We start from the raw sequence: 24,278 nt of genomic DNA, 5'->3' as shown, positions 1-24,278 counted from the left end.
AAAATGTATATATGATTATGCATCTGAACCCGAGCAACGTGATTCCCCGAACGAATTACACTGCAGGGATCGCCATTCTTCATTCTAATGTGCGTTTACCCTTTTGATTTACCAGATTAGTGATTAATGATTACTAATTGGAACGTTGTGGAAGGAGTTTGGTTGATGCGTCGAGCGTAGAATCACACATACGTCATTTTTATTAGTAAAATGATCATTTTTTACCAAAACGGCTTTATGTTTAAGCAGTAGTAATACACAAAATAATTCCTCTACCCTGTCTGTAGCGACAAAGACAGCTCTTGTAGGAATAAAATAGCTTCTGAACATACGGTGGAAGTGAGGTCGACTTGCGGAGGTGAGCGCGAGAAAAGTTTTGCTGAATGTTAACATAAATATTTACCATAAAACTTATAATTTTAATAAAGGTGGGAGAGCCATGCTTCGTCACGAATGGGCCGGCTCGACCGGAGAAATACCACGTTCTCACAGAAAACCGGCGTGAAATAGCGCTTGCGCTGCGTTTCGCCGAGTGAGTGAGTTTACCGGAGGCAATCCCCTACCCTCCCCTATTTAAAATATATTAAAAGGCCGGCAACGCACTTGCAGCTCTTCTGATGATGCGAGTGTCCATGGGCGACGGAAGTTGCTTTTCATCAGGTGACCCGTTTGCTTGTTTGCCCCCTTATTTCATAAAAAAAAGTATAAATTAAAAGATTTAAACACGTATCAGAATTATATACTTGTCGTGTTTCATGGTTTACACAGTGTTATCAATGGGTGCGGAGAGCCAAGATCAAATATGCATAACCTCCTCCTAAGCCTAAAGCGAGTTCTCAATTCGTATATAACTAATTAGGTATTAACTGTACACAAGAGAGTAACTGCACCCTAATGCAAGATTAAAATAGGTACGTGGAACCTTATTATAACAGGTAACAATAGAAGTAGGAGCCGTATTCATGGCAAAGTGCATATCCCTCCCGTGGGCACCAAGTTAATTTCAAGTTTACGGAGCCGAGACGTGCGCTCAGTTATTAAAATACCAACATCTTGGAGCTTAATAGGTTTTGGAAACTACTCTGCTGAGGAAAATTCGTATGCGCTAGTTTCTACCTAATTAGTTTATATAAAGAACCTTGTTGCAAAATGTCTATTGTTTAATGTTTAAGGTGTTTATTAATTCTATTCAGTTACTTTTGTGGAATACTCGTTTAACTCCATCGTGGATATCGCAGACACAATAGATTTTCAATTGTTATGCGGCAGCCGGCTGCCGCTTAGAGATTGATGGGTTAATAGATTTCAAGAGCACTACTGCCCTTGAAATCGATCGTAATTCGTAACAAATTATTGCCTTCCTACCGAGTCCTAAAACTTGTTTCGAGACGTCGATAATAATACAAGGTACACTTTTGTAAATAAAAGCACTTGTATCTACGTTCGTCACACCCAAATTATTTTATTTCAAAGCGGTTAATTTCAACACTCAATTCATTACAGCACACAAAATATGCATAAACGGGCACATAGGGAGAAGCGCCGCATAATAGATATTTTACTAAAGTTCAGTGAATTAAAACGACTTAATTCCTAGATTAAATCCCGAACAATACTAAGACCGTAATGTAGTTTAAGCCAGTAGCATTGGTCGGACGTACGGCCAATCTGACTAGGAATGGGTAATGCAACCGTGCATGAATCTCACTTTAACGCATCCACGCTTACAACTATAATCTGCTCAAAGAGACTATATATGTGATATACAAAATTGCATAAACATGTTTGTTTAATTTACAAGTGTCTGACGTGTTTATATACAGGGTGTAACAAAAATAAGTGATAATACTTTAGGGTGTGTACGTGTTCCTTGTAGAGAGTTCACTGTGAAAGTAGCAGCGCTGAAAGAACAAACTTTTTGTTCACTTTTGTATGGAGAAACTCGTGACGCTCGGGCCCTTGCCCATACAAAAGTGAAAAAAATTTTTCGTCTTTCTAGAAAATCATCGGATACCGAGCGAAGCTCCGTCAAACAGCTAGTGTATATTTAATTTACAAGTGTCTGACGTGTTTATATAATATAGTCGCAATATTAGTGTGACTAATGTCAAACAGGATTTAATATCTACTTGGTAGTAAAAGTATGTAAGGATTTTAATTAACTTTCTTTTATTACACAAAATTCATTGAATTTTCGAATGGGCGTTATCACAGTGCACTTAAAAACTCTATTATTTTCCGGCAAAGTAAAACCCTGTCATTTCAATTAATCGCGTTTTACAGTTAAAAATAAATATGTTCTCAATATTTCGCAGATTAAGATTTACCAAAACCCGCTTCTAATTAATATTCATACACATTTGGATCCACCGCAAGTCTATAATTCCATTAAAATACATGGGCCATACAAGGGATATAGTAATAAAGGCATCAATTGTTTTACGTAAATAAGATTTTAAAAGCGCTGAAAGCGTTTACGGCTGATATTAAAAGAAAACAGCGTAATTGTGAATTAACAAAACAAACTAACAATTCGGTTAACGTTGCACACTCAATTATGGGCTAACTGCATCACGAGTGTGTCGCTAACTACAGGTGAAATATTCAGCAGGCGTATTGTGCACGAGCCGGACGCTGAGTCGAGATATAGAACTGTTTTAATTTCCTGCAGACTCCGACTAGTTTCGATACTTGAATACCTGACTGACCTGACTTGGTTTTTTTAAATGAAATAAGGGGGCAAACGAGCAAACGGGTCACCTGATGGAAAGCAACTTCCGTCGCCCATGGACACTCGCAGCATCAGAAGAGCTGCAGGTGCGTTGCCGGCCTTTTAAGAGGGAATAGGGTAATAGGGGAGGGTAGGGATGGGAAGGGAAGGGAATAGGGTAGAGGATTGGGCCTCCGGTAAACTCACTCACTCGGCGAAACACAGCGCAAGCGCTGTTTCACGCCGGTTTAAAGTTGATACGGTTGTATCAAGTCAGGTCAGTCAGGTTTCCATCTGACTAAACTGACTGGTTAGTCAGGTTAGTCAGACGAAATCCAGCTGACTTGTCACATCGAGTCAGATGTGTTTTGGAAGATCATAGATGCCTAATGATTGCTTAATTCACTATGACTAACTGACTTGATCGAAAAATGTAAAAATAATAATGGATTAATTATTATTTTTGACGAAGAATGTGAAAAAGATAAGAAGTAGACCGCGTGATGGATCATAGACTATTTTTTGTGGACTAATTTGTCTGTGAAATATCTAATTTACGCGGGCAAAGCCGCGCGGAACTTCTAGTTAATTAATTATAATATTTTCTACCTTGCGTGCCTGGACTCGCGTGGTTGGAAATATAGAAATATCAAGTACCAGCTCATACTACTACTGTAAATTATTAGTCACATGAAATGTAATGATAACGATGGACGCTTCACATCATGTCATTCTAGTCTGATGATAAGTTCTAAAAAAATTCTACACAGTGAAAACAATAATATAATTTACTTATTATTTTATATTTTTTACTAATAAAGAACCGTTTTACGTTAAGCGTTGCATTGTACGTGTAAGATTTACAGTTATATTAAGATGTGTTATATAAATAAAACAATTTGTCAAATGAATTTTAATACTTAAATAATTTTATGTAAGTAACAAGTTTAACGATTAAAATAAACCAAAACATACATTTAAATACGTTTTATAAAATCATATACCTACCATAGCAATAAATAGATAATAATATACAACATTTAATACAAAAATGTTTTTTTTTGCTTTAAAGTTTGCGACTGTTGAATACAGTAATTAGGTTGCCACTAGAAAGCGTCCTAAAAGCTCTCACCAAGCAAGCTCGCTATTATATTTTGTTTTACAATTCCTGTAAGCCCCTTACAAACTTGTTTTCAAAATGTCTATTTAACACCCATTCTCTTGTTTCAATATCATTTAGAATTCTAGTACTAATAAGTACTCTATTACGGATTTAATAATAAAAGTTATATAATTTAGTAGTATGTTATCATATTATATGAGATGGATAGCGTATTAAGTTTTCTTCTTCTTCCTTTGGCGTAAGCCTCCCTATATTAATGTTTATGTGACATTTTTCGTATCTGACAAGGATAAACCATTTTGTTAATGTTTCAATCACGGACGTAAAAAGTGGTTTCAATGTGAAATGTTTTTGATTTTTATGATAATATGGAAAATCTGAAGTTACCTAAAATACAAGTTTTTATGATTTTATGAAAACATAAATGAATACAGTCATAATAATGTTATGTAGATGTAAGTATATAATACATTTTAGAAACTATTTTTTAAACGATGAAAATTTATTAAGAATCAATAATAAAATATTATAACTGAGAAAGCTTTCTGTCTAACGTAACTGCTTCACGATGAACCGATTTTGACTATTGGCATGCTTCGAGTCCCGATAAAGGACTTAGAAAAGTTCCCGCATGATACAAACTGGGCATCGATGTTTCAAAATAAATGGTACCAAACAATGGTATAGGTCTACCAGAATCTGATCGCAAAAAATGGAAAAAAACTTGAGAGGTGTCAAGGGACACCCGAATGGAACTGAGTTATTCATTTCTGTTCAAAATCCTGTATACATATACACTCAAAAAATATTTAAAAAGTCATCTATTGACGCCCAGGAATACTAACCACGCGTCGCTGTTTATTTTTAAAAAAAACGCCATCTAGTTGACGCACAAGAACTTACTATCAGTGCTATCTGCCCCTAACATGCAGGTACTAAGAAAAAAGTGTCGAGGTCGTTCTGTCTAGCCTACAGATTTACGCCGAACGCGGGAAAAGGAACTTTGTTCCAAAAGTAATTGACGCTACCAATTATACTGGGGACATAGGAGTAAAACGTTTGATGCTTTTTTTTCATATAGCGGCTGATTCTGTGTGTGATATTACATGCAAATGTAAAAAAATATCAAATGATTGAGGATATTTTTTGGAAATCTCCCATCCAAATTTGCCATGAGATTCTTGTATACCATAATATAGCATAAGTGAAGCCACGAACACGATCACAACTGGCTGCTATAATGGTATAAACTGCAAATATCATTTTTTAAATACATATTATTAAAAACAAGCTCAATAATTGCAACAGAAAGGATCCGATGATGTATATTATTCAACATAGGTTCGAGAAATATGATTTGTAGGCAGTTGACAGACCAACGTCATTTGGTCGGATCGTGTCAATTCAATGTTAATTGTGATCTGTCGGCTCGGTTCGACGTAACGCGAAACAACTACGTAGGTCCCCCATCTGCCTAGGAATCAACTGATCTGATAGTACCTTACATAACGTAATTGTTTAACGTTACTGATATAACTTAGAATTGTTACTATGCGAACACTTAGAATACAATATATGATAGCACAAAATATTCAAATGTAAAACACATAAAGGTTATATACATGGGTCCAAGTATGGAAGCAACATGGCTGCTCGCACAAAGTACACTATATTGATACAATTTGCATAAATGAAATATTGTAAAAGAAAAAATGCGAAGTCCGCATTGCAATGTTATTCCACTACAAAGACCAAAATAATGTAAAGTGCGTTTTCTTTCAAACAAGGAACTAAACATTCATGAATAATTTAGTAACCTGTCTTCCTTTCATAAGAATATTTTTATTATTTGCCCCTTTTATAAGAAACGCTACGTTGCTTCTTATTTTATAAAAAGTTCAGAATGGCTTGAAGATTTTCTTAGATATTGCTCGTCGAATCCATTGATATAGTACAAATGATAGAAAAGACGTCTTTATACGGTTTCTTTACAATATTTTCATTTAGATATTCTTCTTTGTCTCGTTAGCCTAGAAATATCTTTTAGGACTCCGTAAGAAAATCTGAATTTTAAATTACTTATTCGTAATAATAATATTGTGACGATTTATTCTTCTATTTTACGATTACAAAAAAGTTATGGCCACCATTGTGTGAATATAAAACAAATAGAAATCTAGCAAGTTAAATATTAAAAGTGATACAGACAATTCAATTCATTTACGAAGACAGTATGTTATATTTCTATTAATTAATTGATGAAATAAAAACTATAATTAAATGCTAAAACATGTTACATTTAAATAATCTGAAGTTTTAATCCAAAAGTTCGATAGTAATGATAGAAAATATAAGTGATAAATTATAATTTGATATATTTTTCATTGTCTAATTTACTACCGCTATATCAGCTGTATTCATTACTCTCCTTAGCTCCTGGGCTACATAGACCCGAAAATCTTCTACGAAAAATCTTTACTGGGGCTAGAGTTCCCAAAAAGTTTTACTGTAGAGCTATAATTCCGATTATATACTGTCACTTAATATTAATAAAACCAGTTTTTCGTATTTTATTTCGATAAATGAACAAAATATTATTTTAGAATAATATTTTATTATTAAGTATCAACTCTTAATATAATATTCTAATGTCTAACGTTCCGATAATGTTTGTCGGAAAAAATTCGATAGCTGCATTCTTTTGTTACGATTATCATTCCTACTTTTATGAAGGTAAACGTCACTATAATATAAGTCGAATAACAATCGGTGGCCGCTCACCCTCGCAGTGTTTTGTTTGCAGGCGGTCACGAGAGGCATCGGCCGTCCTTGCCTTTCGCGATACTCCTAACATAAGTCTGTCTCGCCTCGCTCCGTTCTTCTCGCCTCCATGAATAAAATAAGATAGTACCGGCCGACTCTACCTGTCTCACTCCAAACTGCCAATTATGCCATTTGCCAAAACGAGAAAGCCATTGGTAACTCGGAGTTGAAATGCAATAAAACATTGCGCCTACACGAGAGATTTGTAACTATATAGAAGCGTATAGTGTAAGGTATAGTATGTAGATGTTTTGCGCTATTTGCCTTTCATTCGGCCAGCACACGTGTTAAATTCAGTTTAATTTGGCGTAATGATGCTTATTTTATATCATATACTTACTTACTGTTGAAATTGTAACTTAATTTTACCCTTTACAGAAACGATTACATTGAAATTGCATCTTGACATTTTTATACTTTACATAGTCGTGAATAAGTTTTTGTAACATGAACACCATATTACCGACATGTACATATTGACTGGCCGTAGGTAGGTACTATTTATATAAAATTGTAGTTGTAAATACAAAAGTATTTAAAAAACTAAACTTTAAAGTCTACCTAGGTAACATCTGAATAACGTAACATTTTTATTTTATAAAAATATACAGAAGCAGATTAAAGCTTGAAAAAGCTTTTTAAGGTTCCGTAGCCAAATGGCGAAAAACGGAAACCTTATAGATTCGTCATGTCTGTCTTACCGCATTAAGATTTTGATACAAAAATGGAAAAATTATAAAATATTTTAGGATGGGTACAACTGAAACAAAAAAAAAATTTTTCATCTAATCTCCCTCTAACTTCTAAACTATGATAAGTCTAAAAAAATATATTATGTACATTTCTATAAAAACTACCAACGAAAATTGATTTGAACGAGATCTAGCAAGTAGTTTTTTATACGTCATAAATTGTAAACCTTAAACCAAAAAAAAATTTTTTTTTTCATCTAACCTGTGTGGGATATCTATGGATAGTTCTTTTAAAGTCATGTTGAAGTTTGTAATAATATTTTTTTTTCTAACCTGAATAGTTTGCGTGAGAGACTCTTCCAAAGTGGTAAAATATGTCCCCCCCTCCCCCTTACTACTAAAGAAGGATAAGGCTAAAAAAATATATGATGTACATTACTATAAAAACTACCAACGAAAATTGGTTTTTTGAACGAGATCTAACAAGTAGTTTTTCTATACGTCTTAAATGGTAAACCTTTAATTAACTTTCATTAAATCAGCTGAAATATAAAAATGTATCAAAACCCTTATAATTTCATAAAAATAAACCTTATTGCTGCTGCGGAACCCTTCATGGGCAAGTCCAACTCGCACTTGGCTGGTTTTTTGGAACTAGAATAATCTACAACGAATTGAAATTTGTTTTCCTTTAGTGGTGTATTACGCATGTATTTTTTAAGAATAGTTATTAGTTATGTTAATAATGGAATAGCCACACACGCCCTGATACTGACTGTTATTTTCTTTTATAAAAATAATAAGTCACTATAGGATGTATCTATATTCTATAGTATAATTAATAATTATTAGTTACTATCTAAAATGCGGGTAAAATTTTCCCTATATTTCAAACCGACTGCAAGTTGCAACGGACACATTCACACGTCGCACGTACAAGAAGGGGGCGTGGTAGAAAAATGTTCCTAGAATAATAGAACAGTGTTTAAAGTATTTTAAAATTCCAACCATTACGGGGGATCAATTTCGCGGCTGTCATTACAATATCCTGAACGGTCACGCCAAGCGGCTGTTAGGCTGGGGTCCGATTCTCAATACCTCGAATCGATTCGACCGCGGACTGTCTCATTCAAACGCACACGCGGAGGCAACAGCGTGCAGCGGAAACGACATTCGAGGAATCAGAATCGCTCCCGGCACTTACGTCTAACCGTTCGCGTTCTAATGATGCCTATAGTCGCGCTAACTTCTTTTATTGAAACAAGCGTAATTTACTAGCTATTAACCTAAATTAGATACGTCTTTATACGTAATAAGTTTACGTTTCCAATTGCTCTAGCCGAAGACAGTGTAAACATACGGACTACATACAAGTCAGGTTACATAGTCATTATGTGTTTACGTTGTTTATTTCAATGTGATTAGCTACGTAATTAGTATAATTCCATTATAATATACCCACATGCATTTAGCGTGTGGGTATAGTTAATATCAGAAACGTTGTACCACTTTTCGACCTTATTTTTTAGGCGATAAAGTCGAAAACGATATACCAGTTCTGACCGCGACCGTACAATATTATGTATTATTTTAGCTTCAGCTCCAAACGTTTACAGCATTATAATTTATATTATTATGTTGCGATGCACAATATTTTAAAAATCAGAAATACGGCCTCAAAATACCCGGTAAAGTCAATGGTCCCAACCATTGACTTGAACATTATTTTTGACATGACACGCAGTTTATTTTTATAGCAATATGGTTTAACGTTTTGATAACCGAAATAATTGTATTTTATTATTTGAAAGACACACTTACGGCTGCACTCAGAAATTTTTTATGTTGATTAAAGTTAAATTTAATGAAGAATCTGAATCGAAATTTAATTAGAATTACATATAAACAATTAATATATTTTGTTTCTGAGTGCCGCAGATACATATAAAAGTGTTCCTCAAGTGAAGTGAGAAAGTGAAAAGGGCAGCGAGTTGAGATTACTTCGCTGGAGTAAAGTAACTAGACCAAGTGAGAAACTTTCTGACACGAAAAGTACGAACTACTCGCCGCACTACTTACACGGACACGACGATATTTTGTCTATATTTTACATTTACGTATAAATAATTTGCCAGAGTGCTTTGAGATCAATCTTGAGATCTACAAGATTATGTTGTCAGCACCGTGACAGTGAGCTTGACACTTCAGAAGTGACACATGAAAGGAGGATAAAAACATAGAAGTAAAGTAATGTTTGAGCGTAGCTAATTATGCTTTTAAGCTAAACTGCGAGCAACTGTTAATTTCACTAAAAACTCCCGAAGTGAGAGGAAAAAACAATATAATATTGTCATTTTGGCCACTTCACTTTTAAAGATATTGATTTTTCAGCACAAAAATCGATATGGCCGTAAATGAATTTGACACAAAACTTTTGCAGCAGCAGATTAATCAATAATATTTAAACCATTTCTCAGAGTTTTTAAAAACTAATTTTTTTGTCGACGCTATCAGGCGACGTTTCTAATAATTAAATAATTACGAGAAAAATTCGGGGATTGATCTGAGATTAAACTTAATAATTATAATATAAATGCACATCAGCAACTGATGTATATCTAAATATAATTATAGAAGTCAAAGGTGACTGACTGACATAGTGATGTATCAACGCACAGCCCAAACCACTGGACGGATTGAGCTGAAATTTAGCATGCACGTAGATGCTAAGAAAGGTTTTTGATAAATTTCAAGAATATATTATCTTTCATTTGAAACCAAAATACCCTGGCAGTGTGACTGCTAATTCTTTAAAATGGTACCTGAAAATCGCTGATATTTGTGAAAAAATGTGATAGCGTCCTTAATATGATATTTCTGTCTTGCTTGATTTTTGCATTTTTGCTTAAATTCAAGGTTAAAATTTAGTCTTTGTGATGTTATTAAGGTATTAAACATAATATTATATAAACTAGCTCTTGCCCGCGGCTTCGCTCGTTACGTACGTCATGTCATTTTGGACACTTATTTCCGGAGAAGTTAATTAACATCTCCGGAAATAAGTGTCCAAAATGACATGACACTAAATTATATTTAATGTTCACTGGATAGTTAAAACGTAGTATAGGATACTTCGTACACTATGTTTTAAAACCTTCACTTATACTTAATTTTGTTGAAAACATAATTATTTTATATATTAATCAAACTATTAATTTAAATAATATAATAAATCTAAAACCGTGTAAATTAATAGTTAGTTTATTGGCATAGTTCACACTTTAATAATTAATTTTAACTTGTTTATGTATGGTTACATTTAAATATTCATTTCATTGAATCAGTTTTTACCGCAAATTGAGTATTACATTGTGCTCGAAATGTATTGACGATATTATAATTATTATAATATACGCAAGGTATTTATAATATATTTATTATACTATGCAATGGTTTGTATTCTTGTTCTCGTTTGAATTGTCTTTTAGAAATTAATTGATTTAAAATTACTTTTAATAATTCACTGCATAATGTAATTGATGTAGTTGTAACGTAACGATAGGAGTTTTTTCAAGGCCTAGCCAAACCAAAAAAGTATTGGATAAGCCTTGAAGAAAATCCTATAGTTTAGTCAAATTATTTATATCAATTATTTAAGCCGATAGTTTTCGGGTAAAAGTATAATATCAATTATACTTTTACCCGAAAACTATCGGCTTAAATACTATATTTAACCAAGAATGGTTAGTTCAATCCTGCTAACCGCCTGTCCATCGCCGCCGTCACCGGGACGTCAACTTTATGACCATAAATATAATAAAATTATAATCATGTTAAGAAGATAGATGATTAAATATTTGCTTATAATCATTAAAGGTGTTTAGGTATCTTTTGCTACGTAGAGTAGGGCGCCGTGACAAAACATTGTTATATGTAACTGCGCCGCAGGATGTAAAAGATTAAGGCTTCTTACAGACAAACTTCTTACAGACAGTGCCGCCGACACGTGTCAGCGGCACGTGTCGGCGGCAGTCGACGGCAGTCGGCGGCACGTGTCGGCGGCAGTCGACAGCAGTTGTCGGTGGAAGTCTACGGCAGTCGACGGCAGTCGACGGCAGCCAGTTTCTGACGCTTGCAGGGGGGCCTACCACAACATTTCCTAAAACTATCATGTTTCTAGAACACTTTGTTGTAAGATTACAATAACTTTACCGTACTCACTTTTTAATATAATTATAATTTTACTATAAAACAGTAAAAACTGCAAAACATTGTTAAATCCGCTGTGAAATATCAACTTTTTCAAGATCGCTAGCTTGACGTTATAGTAATAAATACGTATCTGTCAAACGGTATCGCTTAGTGTAGGTGGTAGGCCCCCAGTTGTGACGTACCGCCTTAAGGTAAGCGTCCACAGGTCGGTATCGTACGCAACGGACGTCTCGCTTCAAACGGATATTTTTTTTTCAGTACGTCCGCTGAATCAGCCGATTCAGCGGACGTACTGTAAAAAAAATCCGTACGCAGCCGCGTACGGATTACCGACTAACTTAGTAAATTAATGCTCAAAAGGGGGGTGGATGGAAAAGTCGAAAGCAGAAATTTTTATTTATAAACTTTGTTTGGACTAATCTGAAGATAAACATAGTGGCTAGTCACTAAACCGTACGCTGCCAATACAGTGGACGGTACTGTAAAAAAATTATCCGTTTGATGCGAGACGTCCGTTGCGTACGATACCAACTTGTGGACGCTTACCTTTACGCGGTACGTCATAACTGCAAGCGTGATAAGCTGTCGACGGCTGCCGTCGACACATGCCGTCGTCTGCCGTCGACTGCCGCCAACGCGTGCCACCGACTCGTGCCTTTTGTCTGCAAGTGCTCTAAGAACTCCTGGCGTAGGTCATAAAGTTGCATTTTATTTGAATTTTTGTCGGTGACAGCGGCGATGGACAAACGGGCTTAGGGTCAATTCAGACCGCAACAGACGCGTCGCGTTACGGTCTAAATTGACACTTAGCCAGTTTGACCTAGCTGTAGTCGCACTTCCGGTCTTAGCCGTAACCCATACATAACATGCGCAATTACTTAATTTGTTTAAAAAAATGTAAAATTATCAAAATAAATTATTATTTTGACAATTTTTCTATTGTATCAATATTTGAATTGCACATCCAGCCTAAACATCAATAGTATTATCTTCATTTATACGTGGGAGAGCCATGCTTCGGCACGAATGGGCCGGCTCGACCGGATAAATACCACGTTCTCACAGAAAACCGGCGTGAAATAGCGCTTGCGCTGTGTTTCGCCGAGTGAGTGAGTTTACGGAGGCCCAATCCCCTAACCCCTACCCTATTCCCTTCCCTACCCTCCCTGTATTATCCTATTCCCTCTTAAAAGGCCGGCAACGCACTTGCAGCTCTTCTGATGCTGCGAGTGTCCATGGGCGACGGAAGTTGCTTTCCATCAGGTGACCCGTTTGCTCGTTTGCCCCCTTATTTCATTTTAAAAAAATCTACTAAATAAAACCTCTAGTTGAATCGCGAAAATTAAACTATAAATAAATAAAAAAGAAAGAATGTTATAAAATATAAACATCGTAAAAATTGATTCTAATGGTGCTCCCACACCGCCGTTAGAAAATGTTTGTAAGCATTTTCTAACATAAAAACATTTACTAACAAATGTTGTCAATTGTTACATTTTGTTAGAAACATGTTATAAGTGCTCCTAAACTAATAGAAAATTTTTACTAATTTTTACTAACATTTTATAACATTTAAATCTGGTATTGGCTCACCGCACACCCCGTCGTCCTTTATAAAAGGTTTGCAAACAAAAGGTAACACAATATGTTTTATTTTGTTATAATTTGTAAGCAAATGTTTACTAATGTTACTAAACATTTTCTAACTGCTGTGTGGGAGCACCATTACAAATGAATAAAGAAAACATGTAACAACGTAAAACATAAATAATATGCAACAAAAAATACAATAGTTACAGTTTTTTTGTCGAAACCAATCGTTTATATAATAATTTAGTAATAAATCTAATTTATTAAAGTGGAATAAGCGCAAGGATAGTGTATAATCATTTACCTAATTGAACATGAATTTCCACCAAGAAGTAACAGTACATTAAATATCATAATATCTAATAGTTTTGTAAACCAAACATTATTTAACTTAAATACAAAAATATAAATTTGTAAGTAAAACATAAATTTGAAACCCTTTTTTCTATTAATACATGATTTAAAATGGGCGAAGGCCGCGATACATTTGAGCCTCGAAGGTAGTTTTATTGGGGACAAGGTATTTTTTGATAAAATTTAAAACAAGATTTTTCTAATACTAAAATTTTATGATTGGTTTTAATGTGCGTCTTCGTAAACTAGAATTCCTGTTTATATAATCCTAAAACGGTACAAATATTATAATTGCGAAAATTTACTTGTCTGTCTGTTTTTGATTAAATTTAGTACGCCTTGAGCCCCCTCAAGAGGACATAGAATACTTAATTTTATCCCGAAAAAAAGTACGGTTCCCACGTCATCAGTTAATTATAATTTCTTATGATTCGTTAAACACTGTCATTACAAAACTAATAATAATAAAAAGTTGGTCATACCGCACGCACTATATTACAAAACCTTTTAAGAAAATATTTATTTCAAATAATGTTATAATTAAGTACGATTAGTGTTAAAAAAATACTATAATTGTTTAAAAAGTACAAGTTTCGTTTAAATAGTACCAATGTAAGAAATAAACTATATTAAATAATGTAGTAAATTACAGCTGTCTTGATCATAATATATTAAAACAATTTAAACACGTCATTCAATCATCATCCAAATTAATAGGCACTGAGAAGTGTCATTTAGCAGAAATGTTTATTTTGAGTGTTTACCGGCGATTCATTTTAAAGGCTGTCAAAACGTCGTTTCTTTTAAAACAACCATAACTTAAGCGCTCACGTATTACGCGTTTTACGGATGCCATTTTAAAACGAAATATGCGCTTAATCGTCACATCAACAGTATTATAATGTTTAAACGAAGAAATGATCGTTTTTATTATTAGGTCTGAGTGTTTGTTTTTTAAATAGCAGTCATATAAACATATACTTATATTATAAATAAATATATGGTTATATATTTATTTATAATATAAGTATATGTTTATGTGACTGCTATTTATATTATACATATATTTATATTATAAATAAATATAATCACGATTATATTATATAAGGACTTCAAGTTTATGCAACCCTCGTGTTTGTTGCATTTTAGTATATTAAAAATATCACAAATTCTTTTAAACAAAAGAGTTTTAATTTTTTTTTATTTAAAAATTCTAATTATTTATTTTACTATCTCCTCGTTACAACAAAAATACTTTTAACGTTATGAAGTTTATTTTATTTCGTGTAAGTTAAATTAATTATTTAAAATCCGCTTCCATCTGCGTCAACTGCTTTCTGAAAATCTGTAAAATACAAAACAACATAACTCCTGTTACACAGCTCTCAGTGTTTTAAATTAATATTAATTACCATTTAAAATTCAGCTAAAAATTAAAAATAATAATAAAATACGTTTATACTAAACTACTAAAACTGACAATTATTTTATTTTAATCACGCGTACATACTCTTGTTTCGGAAGTTTTTTACGTGATTGTAAACTAAAATGCGGTTGAAATAATAATAAAAATTAAAAGAACCTTTTACAAAAGATTAATCATTTCACGAAAACACTTTTTAAATATCCGAAATTATAAATGAATAACAATGTATAATATTATAGGTATATTATTTATTTTATAATTTGTGTTCTTTATTGCTACGTGTTCTGTAGAGCCTACGCGACGGCGGCTACGCCGTAGCGCCGTAGCCGACGGCGGCTACGGAGAGGGCTACGGCGTAGGCTGCTACGAAAAACATGTGAATACAAAAATATAATTATAAATTATAATAATTATTTTTTAACGATTTTTAACAGCTTTTTTATCATTTTCTTATTTAACATATTCATATAAAAGCCAAAAACAAGTAAAAATATCCGATGGATGATGCACGGCGGCTACGGCGTAGGCTGCTACGAAAAACTTGTAATTTTATACCGATAACTAGCTGTCCCGGCAAACATTGTTTTGCCATAATAATATTATTGATTTATTGAAGTGACTAAATAAGTATGACACCATGGCAACGTCCATCGCTATCCAGTCGATCAAACTTATTGATTAATTGTTTAAGTATATGTTTATAAACGTACATAAAATGAACGCGTTATAATAAAAAATATACAAAGTTAAAATTTAGTCTATAAAATAAAATAAATTATTTTGGTATTTTTAATTTATGATATTTACAATCAATTTGTTTCTTGAACGCACTATTACTATTCTGTAATATTATATTAAGTATTATAATGTTATTATAACTCTAAAAAAAAGTTTACTTAACTGATTTCTTCAATTAAAAACAAAATTTTAAGGCTTCCGACGACGGCGTGGCGATATTTTGTTTTTACTGTAATATTTTTTCGTAAAAAGAAAAATATATTATTATTCTTTATTGCAAGAGGTCCTTGTTTTTTAAGTTAACTTTTAAAATAATTAGTCATCCTGAAAATATACTTGCATTAATGACAGAATAACTCAAGTAAACAACGTTGTGATAATATGAAGGTAGAGTTTTAATATATTTAATTTGTTTTGTTGTTATGAGCTATGTTGAATTTTAATGAAAATTGTCAATTTAAAACAATGTAACACTGAGAGTTATGTTAAGGATAACAAAATTAATTCGCTACAGACACAACATAAATGGAGCTCCATTGTGAAGTCGCAAGCAAGCCAGCATATCACAGACGCATAGCAAAAACAAATATACAGTCCTGAAAAAGAATGTTAGTTTGTATAGCTATATTGTCCTTATAGGTGTTATAGGTTTTAAGTTGCTTTTTAGTTTTGATTCATTTTAGGATGTTGATATATTTTGTTTTTTTTAAAGGTTAAGAATTGACGTGTGTTGTCACGTACTTAACCCCCTGGCTGTGGAGTGTTTGTAAACAAGGTGGTACTCACGGATGGGTTGGGGACGCACCGTCGGGGGTCCGCGCTGCGGTACGTGGGGCTGTACCGGCCCGGGAAGCACCCCGGGGGGGCCATCAGCCCTCCGCCGGACTTCATCTTGTCCGGGGAGTACATGGCGCATGACCCCCACGGGTCGTCCTCGAGCTTCAACACCTTGGAAGGTGAGTGGTACTGGCGGTCGAAAATCTTGGCGACTTTATCGTACTTCGGGGGTTAAAATGGCGACGCGTCGCCGCGGCCGATGCGTTCGCCGGGTGATAGCCGACTGAGGCGAGCGCGGCGTGACGTCACGGCCACGCCCTCGCCCCCGCCCCCGCGCCTCGCCCCGCCCCCGCCACCCCGCCCGCGCTCTCACCACCCCCGCACCACCCCCGCACCGCACCGCTCGCCCTTCTCACGCATGTTTACGTCGCCGCCGCCGGCTCCACGATTAACTGAATTATTTAATTGGTCCATTCACTTCTCTTGTCTGTTACCTTTTCACGCTTCTAACTCGAAAAGGTTGATGGATGCAAGTGCCAAATTTACTAATTATCACGTACACATGAATATTAAATAAATAATTTGTATTTCGTATAAGTATTTAATTGTGATTTAGATATGACGTAATAAAAAAATGATTTTCATCTTCAGTAAAATAATAATAGTCGAATTTTTTTTATTTTCAAACATTAAACTAAAATCAATTAATAATTAATACTAATTTGGCAAATGACAATTCGCAACTGAACAAAAAAAATACATTGCAATTCATTTTTGTAGAATATGTATTGTTAAATGAAACCGTAAAAATGGAAATACGTAATAGTAAAAACTCTTTGTGTTCTAAAATATAAAACACCAATTTTCCGTCATAATTTTTTAGGTTTTCCTTATAAGAGTCGAGGAAATACACAAAAAAAACATTTCCTATACTTGTTTTTAACATATTATAAGATGAAATTTATAGAAAATCAGACAAAGTTTTGGCTGTTTGAAACTAATTTTGTGTCTGCAATTAACTTTGCAGTATTGTATTGAATAAAGTTATCAAAATAGACGCGTCTTCGTGTACTTATCATAGCATACTTAACGGTACTCCTACACGTTTTCACGTGGGAGAATTCACGTGTAATGTAACATTATTATAAATTTGTTTTTGAGCATTACGTTACATAAATATCTGCCTGATCGACGAAGTTGTATCAAGAATATCTTGATTGACACGTGCGCCTTGTAATGCTCGGCTCTCCTCCCTTACCGATGTAATGCTCGATTCTGTAACGTTGCAATACAAGCGAATATTCCCGACGAAGTTGTATCAAGATATTACACGTGCGCATTGTAATGCTCGGCTCTCCTCCCTTACCGATGTAATGCTCGACTCTGTAACGTTACAACTTACATTACAAGCGAATATTCCCGGTGAGGGAGCACATTCATTCATTATAGTATATGTATTCATTTATATAATATATGTAATATATAAAAAAAATCTTATATATAAAACTCAAAGGTGACTGACTGACATGGTGATGATCTATCAACGCACAGCCCAAACCACTGGACGGATCGGGCTGAAATTTTGCATGCAGGTAGATGTTATGACGTAGGCATCCGCTAAGAAAGGATTTTGATAAATTCCAACCCCAAGGGGTTCAAATAGGGGATGAAAGTTTGTATATAATAATACTTCTTAACGCGAGCGAAGCCGCGGGCAAAAGCTCGTTACATTATAAATTAATCAGGAACATTTTTAAACTTAAGAAATTACTCGTACACCTTTGAAACTTTCGCCGCTTCTATTCATTTCGTGATCCACTTTTGTAATTGACATTATGACTAACCTACATACAAATAGCATCAGAACAGAGATTGCTATTGGTTCCAGATATATTTATAGAAGCGCCCGAAACTCAATTTATATAGAATAACTTTATTTTTACAATCACTGAATAAAACTTAGCCGTTTTGTTTTTAATCCTTAATATAATAAATGATTCAAAGTTAAAACATCATGTTTGACGTTTGTGAGAATACCACTTTGCTTGCAGTCAAGAGATTGAAACTGAATCCATACTAATATTATAAATGCGAAAGAAATGAGGTAACAGACAGACAGACAGACGTCTGTCTGTCTGTTACCTCTTCACGCCCACACCGCTGAACCGATTTTGTTGAAATTTGGTATGGAGATACTTTGAGTCAAAGGAAAGGACATAGCGCTGGAACCGTACATTTTCCCGGAAAATTGTATTGTTCCAGCGCGATAAACGAATTGGCGTAGCGTTCGACGACTACGACCACTCAGTTGCGGGCGACGGCCGTCCTCTAGTAATAATATAACAGTACCTCCCACACCATGTTTCGGTGACGGTGACCGGTTTTGAGACTCGAACAATTGGACGAGAATGCCGCGTCCTGCTCTAACAACGTCATTTCACGTTTGTGAGAGCAGGACGCGGCATTCTCGTACGATTGTTTGAGTCTCAAAACGGTTTCGTGGTACGGCCTCTGGCCAGGTACACAGGTCTAATCTAATATTATGTGAGACTGATTCGACACTGTATATTACTATGTAGTGAAGTACAACATATATATAAAATATATGTTGTACTTCACTACATAGTAATTTGTATGTCTAGTAGTTGCTAGCGAGTTGCGAAATCGATCGTAAGGCATCAATAAATTATTAGTAATTTTAAATAATAATTTACATTAAAGTATTTATTTACACTTTGAATATTCTGTCCATATCCATACTAATATTATGAATGAGAAAGTGTGTATGTCTGTCTGTTACCACTTCACTGAAGCCACTGTACAAATTTGATATCTGGTGAGAATCTGCCATCCATCCTGGGGGGGGTAAAAAGCGGGATATCTTACTGGCTTTTTGCAGGACAATCGTGGGTGTAGTAAATAAGCGTAACGGTAGTATTTTGTGTGATAATAATAACTAAGTTCTAATTTTAAGCATTGATATTAGGATAGTCTCTGTACTCTTGGTTTTATATTTGTGCCGTTGTTTTATTATTTGACATTTTAATTGTATTTTATTTTATATTTTGTTTTTATTAGTGGAATCATTTATTGTATTTTTATAATTGGAATCTCGGAATCGGCTCCAACGATTTTCATGAAATTTAGTATATAGGGGGTTTCGGGGGCGATAAATCGATTTATGAAATAAGGATTTCATAAAAAAAATACTCCATTTCTTAAAAGGAATTATAGCTGCATTGTTTTCATGCTAGACGGCAGCACCAGCATAGACAGTATATAAAGAGTTTTGCTCCACGTTTCACAACGTTTTTGTCAATATTATAATATGTCGTGTATGGTGCAGACGTTGGATCTTATTTGGGTAGGAGTATTTACTGTACAATGTACATGCTAGTAACGCCCTCTGATCTGACTTTTGCGTAATATTCCCTATTGAGTGTCTCTAAACCAACCAACCACTTATCTAGAACCTGTTGCCATTGATGCATGCACCAAGAGGCTATTACACTACTAAATAATACTGCGTTAAATGGATTTCCTAAGCGATCAAGACGGAGTGTCCTGAATTCCGGACACAAGTCGTTTCCTGTCGTCATCCCGTAGCGCTGAAACCAGGATGTCCGGACATATGGAAAATTAATGTCTTAAGCCTTGGAACAAATAAAAAAAACCAAGCCTTGCAGCTCAGATGGATACGCCAACGGAGTTTGTGTTTTTTACAAACCATAGAATCGGTTAATTTGCCTAACCACGCTAACACATCCCTCGCAATGAAGCTTAGCTCCGGTGGAAACGCAGCCTAAGGGTTGAATTTGACAGATTTTTTGTATACAAAACACACATTTGACAACTTGACGCTCCGCTTCGCAGACGCCTGTTCGCGTAGGTTTGGCCTAAGCTTTATGCCGCGCCATGCGGCGTGCCTCGCCTCGCCTCGTCGCGTTGCGGTCTGAATTGACCCTTACACTGGTATAGTATTCTATGTTATTCCGCCCTTCTGATGTTACTTTAGATAAGTCAGTATCAAAGAAAGGAAATATCAGAATTGCTTTGTGACAAAATATGTTACACTGAAAAGTTTTTTTTTATGTAGCAAATACATTTATTGATCTATTAATATTATATTTAGTTTTCCGCAGCTATGCCAAACCAGCTTTCTACATATTTAATTTGTGCTGAATTATGTTACTCACTAAAAATTAAATTTGAATGTATTTTTTGCCAGATGTGCTTAATTCAATTATTATTTCAGTTGCAACTTTTAACTTTTTTAGTTAATTAGATCAGTAACAGAAGGAATTGTTGTTTTTTAATTATAATTATTTTATTCTCAGTAATACAAGTTGCATATAAAATATATTCAGAGTAAATTCCAAACTTTATTTTTAACTTTACCTTTTTTAAACAGATCGACCTCTTATCAGAAAGTACCTACCTAACAAAGATAATTACAAAAATAGTAACAAAACAAAATCCCTTTCATTTCTATGTTCTTTGTCTTCATTTCTGTTGACGTTATTTCATAATTTTTTCCACCCAAAAAGAAAAACAAATCTCCATCGTCCAAACAATGTAATCTCCGAAAAAAAAATCCAAACAAAAAATTTAGACGAATACAACGGACGCGATGATACGCAGCAGATAATTAGCGGTGATCATAACCCGGCGAACCGTCGGATACATGTCAAAACAGAGCCAACCCTTCACGTAATTACTAGGGCCGGCGGAGGGAGTTTAATTTTTCGATTTCGGACGGCTGTACATTATGCATGACGCTTTTATCGCTCGCTGCGGTTCCTTCGGGAGCATATCGCATGGTGCCCGAGTTAGACGCGCCGAGCCGTTGCGTTTGCCATCAGTTTGACACTACGTCCTTAGGGTAAATTCAGACCGCAACGTGACGTGTAGATGCATCTCTAAATTTGTACTGAATTGGCAGATTTTGTTAGCGTGAGACGTCTCGCAAATCTGTCAAATCCATCCAAATTAAGAAATGCATCTACTACTATCGCTATATAGACAGAGTTTATAGGTATATAAATTGAGACACTCACTTTGAGTGCCACAATATGCTTGTAAGGTTGTATCAGGTAAAGACAGCAGTCAACACTACGTATCAGTAGAGTAAATATTTTAAAGGGGAACGAAAATATGAATCTCGTACGCTTATTAATTGGGCCAAGCATCAATTGTTGTACCCTTTTTAGGGTATCGCGGATCGAGGTGGAACTAAGATTGGGCGCCGGCAGCACTCTAAATGTACAATACGTGTAAATGCAACAAAGCTGGTGGTAGTCTTTAATGGATTTTAAACCATACCTTACCCTATCTCGCATATGCCCACATTTTTGTAAGGCCGGAGCTTCTGGAATTAATATTTTTGAGATGGTATACATAACATTTTTAGAACCGATACGATTGAAATATGAATTTGTTTGTTGAAATATCAATGGTGTTTAAACAGATCATTACCTGATAAAATAATGTTCGTATTTGAGCAACTTGGCTTTTATCTACCTAAATATCGTGCACCAATTAACATTCTCGAATATCTGTAACTGGATGATGACCGCAACTCCGTTGCGCCAAAATCCATTTATCGCGCGGGAACCGATCATTTTTCCGGGACAAAAAGTACCCTATGTCCTTTACCGGGACACAAAGTATCTCCATACCAAATTTCAGCAAAATCGGTTCAGTGGTTGGGGCGTGAAGAGGTAACAGAAAGACAGATACACTTTCGCATTTATAATATTAGTATGGATATTATTTAAATTTATACACTACTAGCTGTTGCCCGCGACTTCGTCCGCGTGGACTTCAGTTTATAGCGCGCGATGTCAACAAAATTGGTGTCAAAAGCTTTTATAAAAAAAACCTTTGTACCCCTTAAATCAAAACAGCTGTGCAGTGTGCACATAATATTTCATTTTTTAAAATTAAACTTTATATATTATGCCAAATTTTAAAGCTTATTTAGCCCCCCAATTACACAACTTTACCCATAAACTATTTATCATTGATAGGTTTAAGGTTACGTCACTGTATGTAATATAAAGTACTGACTTATTAAATAACGTGAAAAAAGAAATTACAATCGAAAAAAAATCGAAACTTAAATGTATCATACATTTAAGTTTCGATTTACCACGTCTTATAGAAAGATGTTGGGCAAGCGTTAGCGCGATGTAAGAGACGCACGGCGCCATCTAGTATGAATTTTTGGAACCAACTTAATTTGAACAAATTTTCGTATTTTCACCCCCTTATAACCCTTTTCTCCAGTAAAAAAGTAGCCTATGTCCTTTCTCAGGCTTTAGACTATCTGTATACAAAATTTCATTACAATCGGTTCGGTACTTTTGGCGTGAAAGCGAGACAGACAGACAGACAGACAGAGATACTTTCGCATTTATAATATTAGTATAGAAGTATAGATTTACAATAAAGACTACATAGTATACAAGCTCGAGCAACACAAAACATATTCATATTACAACTAAAACTTAATTAAAACATGTTCATATAATAAAATTATTTATTGCATGCAAAAGTATTCGTCGAGCGCGAAGAAATAGTAGGCTGACGTTTACATAGAGCGGGGCTTCCGCCGGATGTGGCCCCACCCTGCGGCCCCGAGCCTCCGACTTACATAATGTGTACGGCCAGCAGAACAGTTTGTTACATAATTATTTATTTTTTCTTTTTGACGTGTGTTTTTCAATGTAAATCCGATCAAATCGCGTTAAGATCAAATCATGCCGATGCGGCATTTTGAGAGATTAAATTAAAAAATATTCATTACATTCTTTCAAACTTTCAATGTTTTGTCAGTATTGACCAAGATTCAAGCGTCATTTCTTGTGTTACAAACAAAAATAAAACATTGTATAGCCTAAGCATTGCTTAAAATTATAATGATTTTATAAGTAATAATATTGTGTTTTAGATCATCAATACACTTTATTTAAAAAATACTTAATCAATGTACTAAGTACATTGATTAAGTATTTTATATTTTTTTTTGATCATTGATTAAGAATTAATACACATACTGTGTACTAAGGATAATTCTTGATTTATTAATATAAATCTATATAATATTATTCTTAACTGTAAATATTCCAAATAAAATATAATACCAGTACATTTTCTTTGCCGACCGTAGAGCAGAATTACTCTCGTGAAAACGGGAAAATATGTTATTCGCACAGCCTCAATTAAAACCATAATTAACGTTGTATTAAAAGCGAACGCTAATCCCAATTACGACTCTCTTTTGTTTTTGTGCATATAACTATGTATATAAATGTAGCTGGAAGGCTGTATGTACAGGATTTTATGTGGTTGCGGATATATTAAGGAGTGGATATTGTGTATGAGTGTTAGACTGTGTTGTATTTGTGTACACAGTTTTGTAATGTGGTTACGGGATCAATCATCAATATTATACAATAGGGCAACTCTGTCAATTTCTTGAACTAGATCATAATATATAATAATAATATATAATAATATATAATAATAATAATATATAATCATATAGAGTTTGGACCGTGTTATGTAAGATGCTCCGTGGTTTCTCAATCTTAGCCCAAGATGGACAAATAAAAGAACATAAACTTGTAGAGCATAATCGATACTAATATTATAAATACGAAAGTGTGTCTGTCTATCTGTCTGTCTGTTACCTCTTCACGCCCAAACCGCTGGACAGATTTTGCTGAAATTTGGCATGGAGATACTTTGAGTCCCGGGAAAGGACATAGGATACTTTTTATCCCGATCAAATGTACGGTTCCGCCGCGATAAACGAGTTTTGGCGCAACG

At 34.6% G+C, this 24,278-nt stretch overlaps 1 protein-coding gene across 6 annotated transcripts in view; it reads right to left on the bottom strand.

Moving 5' to 3' along the window:
- The window catches only part of LOC121738295 (inhibitory POU protein), a 51,721-nt gene extending 35,144 nt beyond the window's left edge, over nucleotides 1-16,577 (bottom strand). For 2 of the 6 annotated variants that reach the window (XM_042130259.1, XM_042130261.1), the window contains exon 1: nucleotides 16,455-16,559. In XM_042130259.1, coding sequence (XP_041986193.1) covers nucleotides 16,455-16,559 — 105 coding nt within the window. Of the gene's footprint in view, nucleotides 1-603; nucleotides 612-5,053; nucleotides 5,069-16,189; nucleotides 16,200-16,454 lie in introns of all 6 variants that reach the window. The other 4 variants (XM_042130264.1, XM_042130260.1, XM_042130258.1 and 1 more) reach the window with 4 other exon arrangements.
- Nucleotides 16,578-24,278: the final 7,701 nt, after the last annotated feature.

The sequence above is a fragment of the Aricia agestis genome, chromosome Z, assembly GCF_905147365.1.
Source record: "Aricia agestis chromosome Z, ilAriAges1.1, whole genome shotgun sequence".
In the NCBI taxonomy this organism is placed as follows: Eukaryota; Metazoa; Arthropoda; class Insecta; order Lepidoptera; family Lycaenidae; genus Aricia; species Aricia agestis.
Note: the sequence above shows the minus strand (reverse complement) of the source record. Positions and strands in the feature narration are given on the sequence as shown.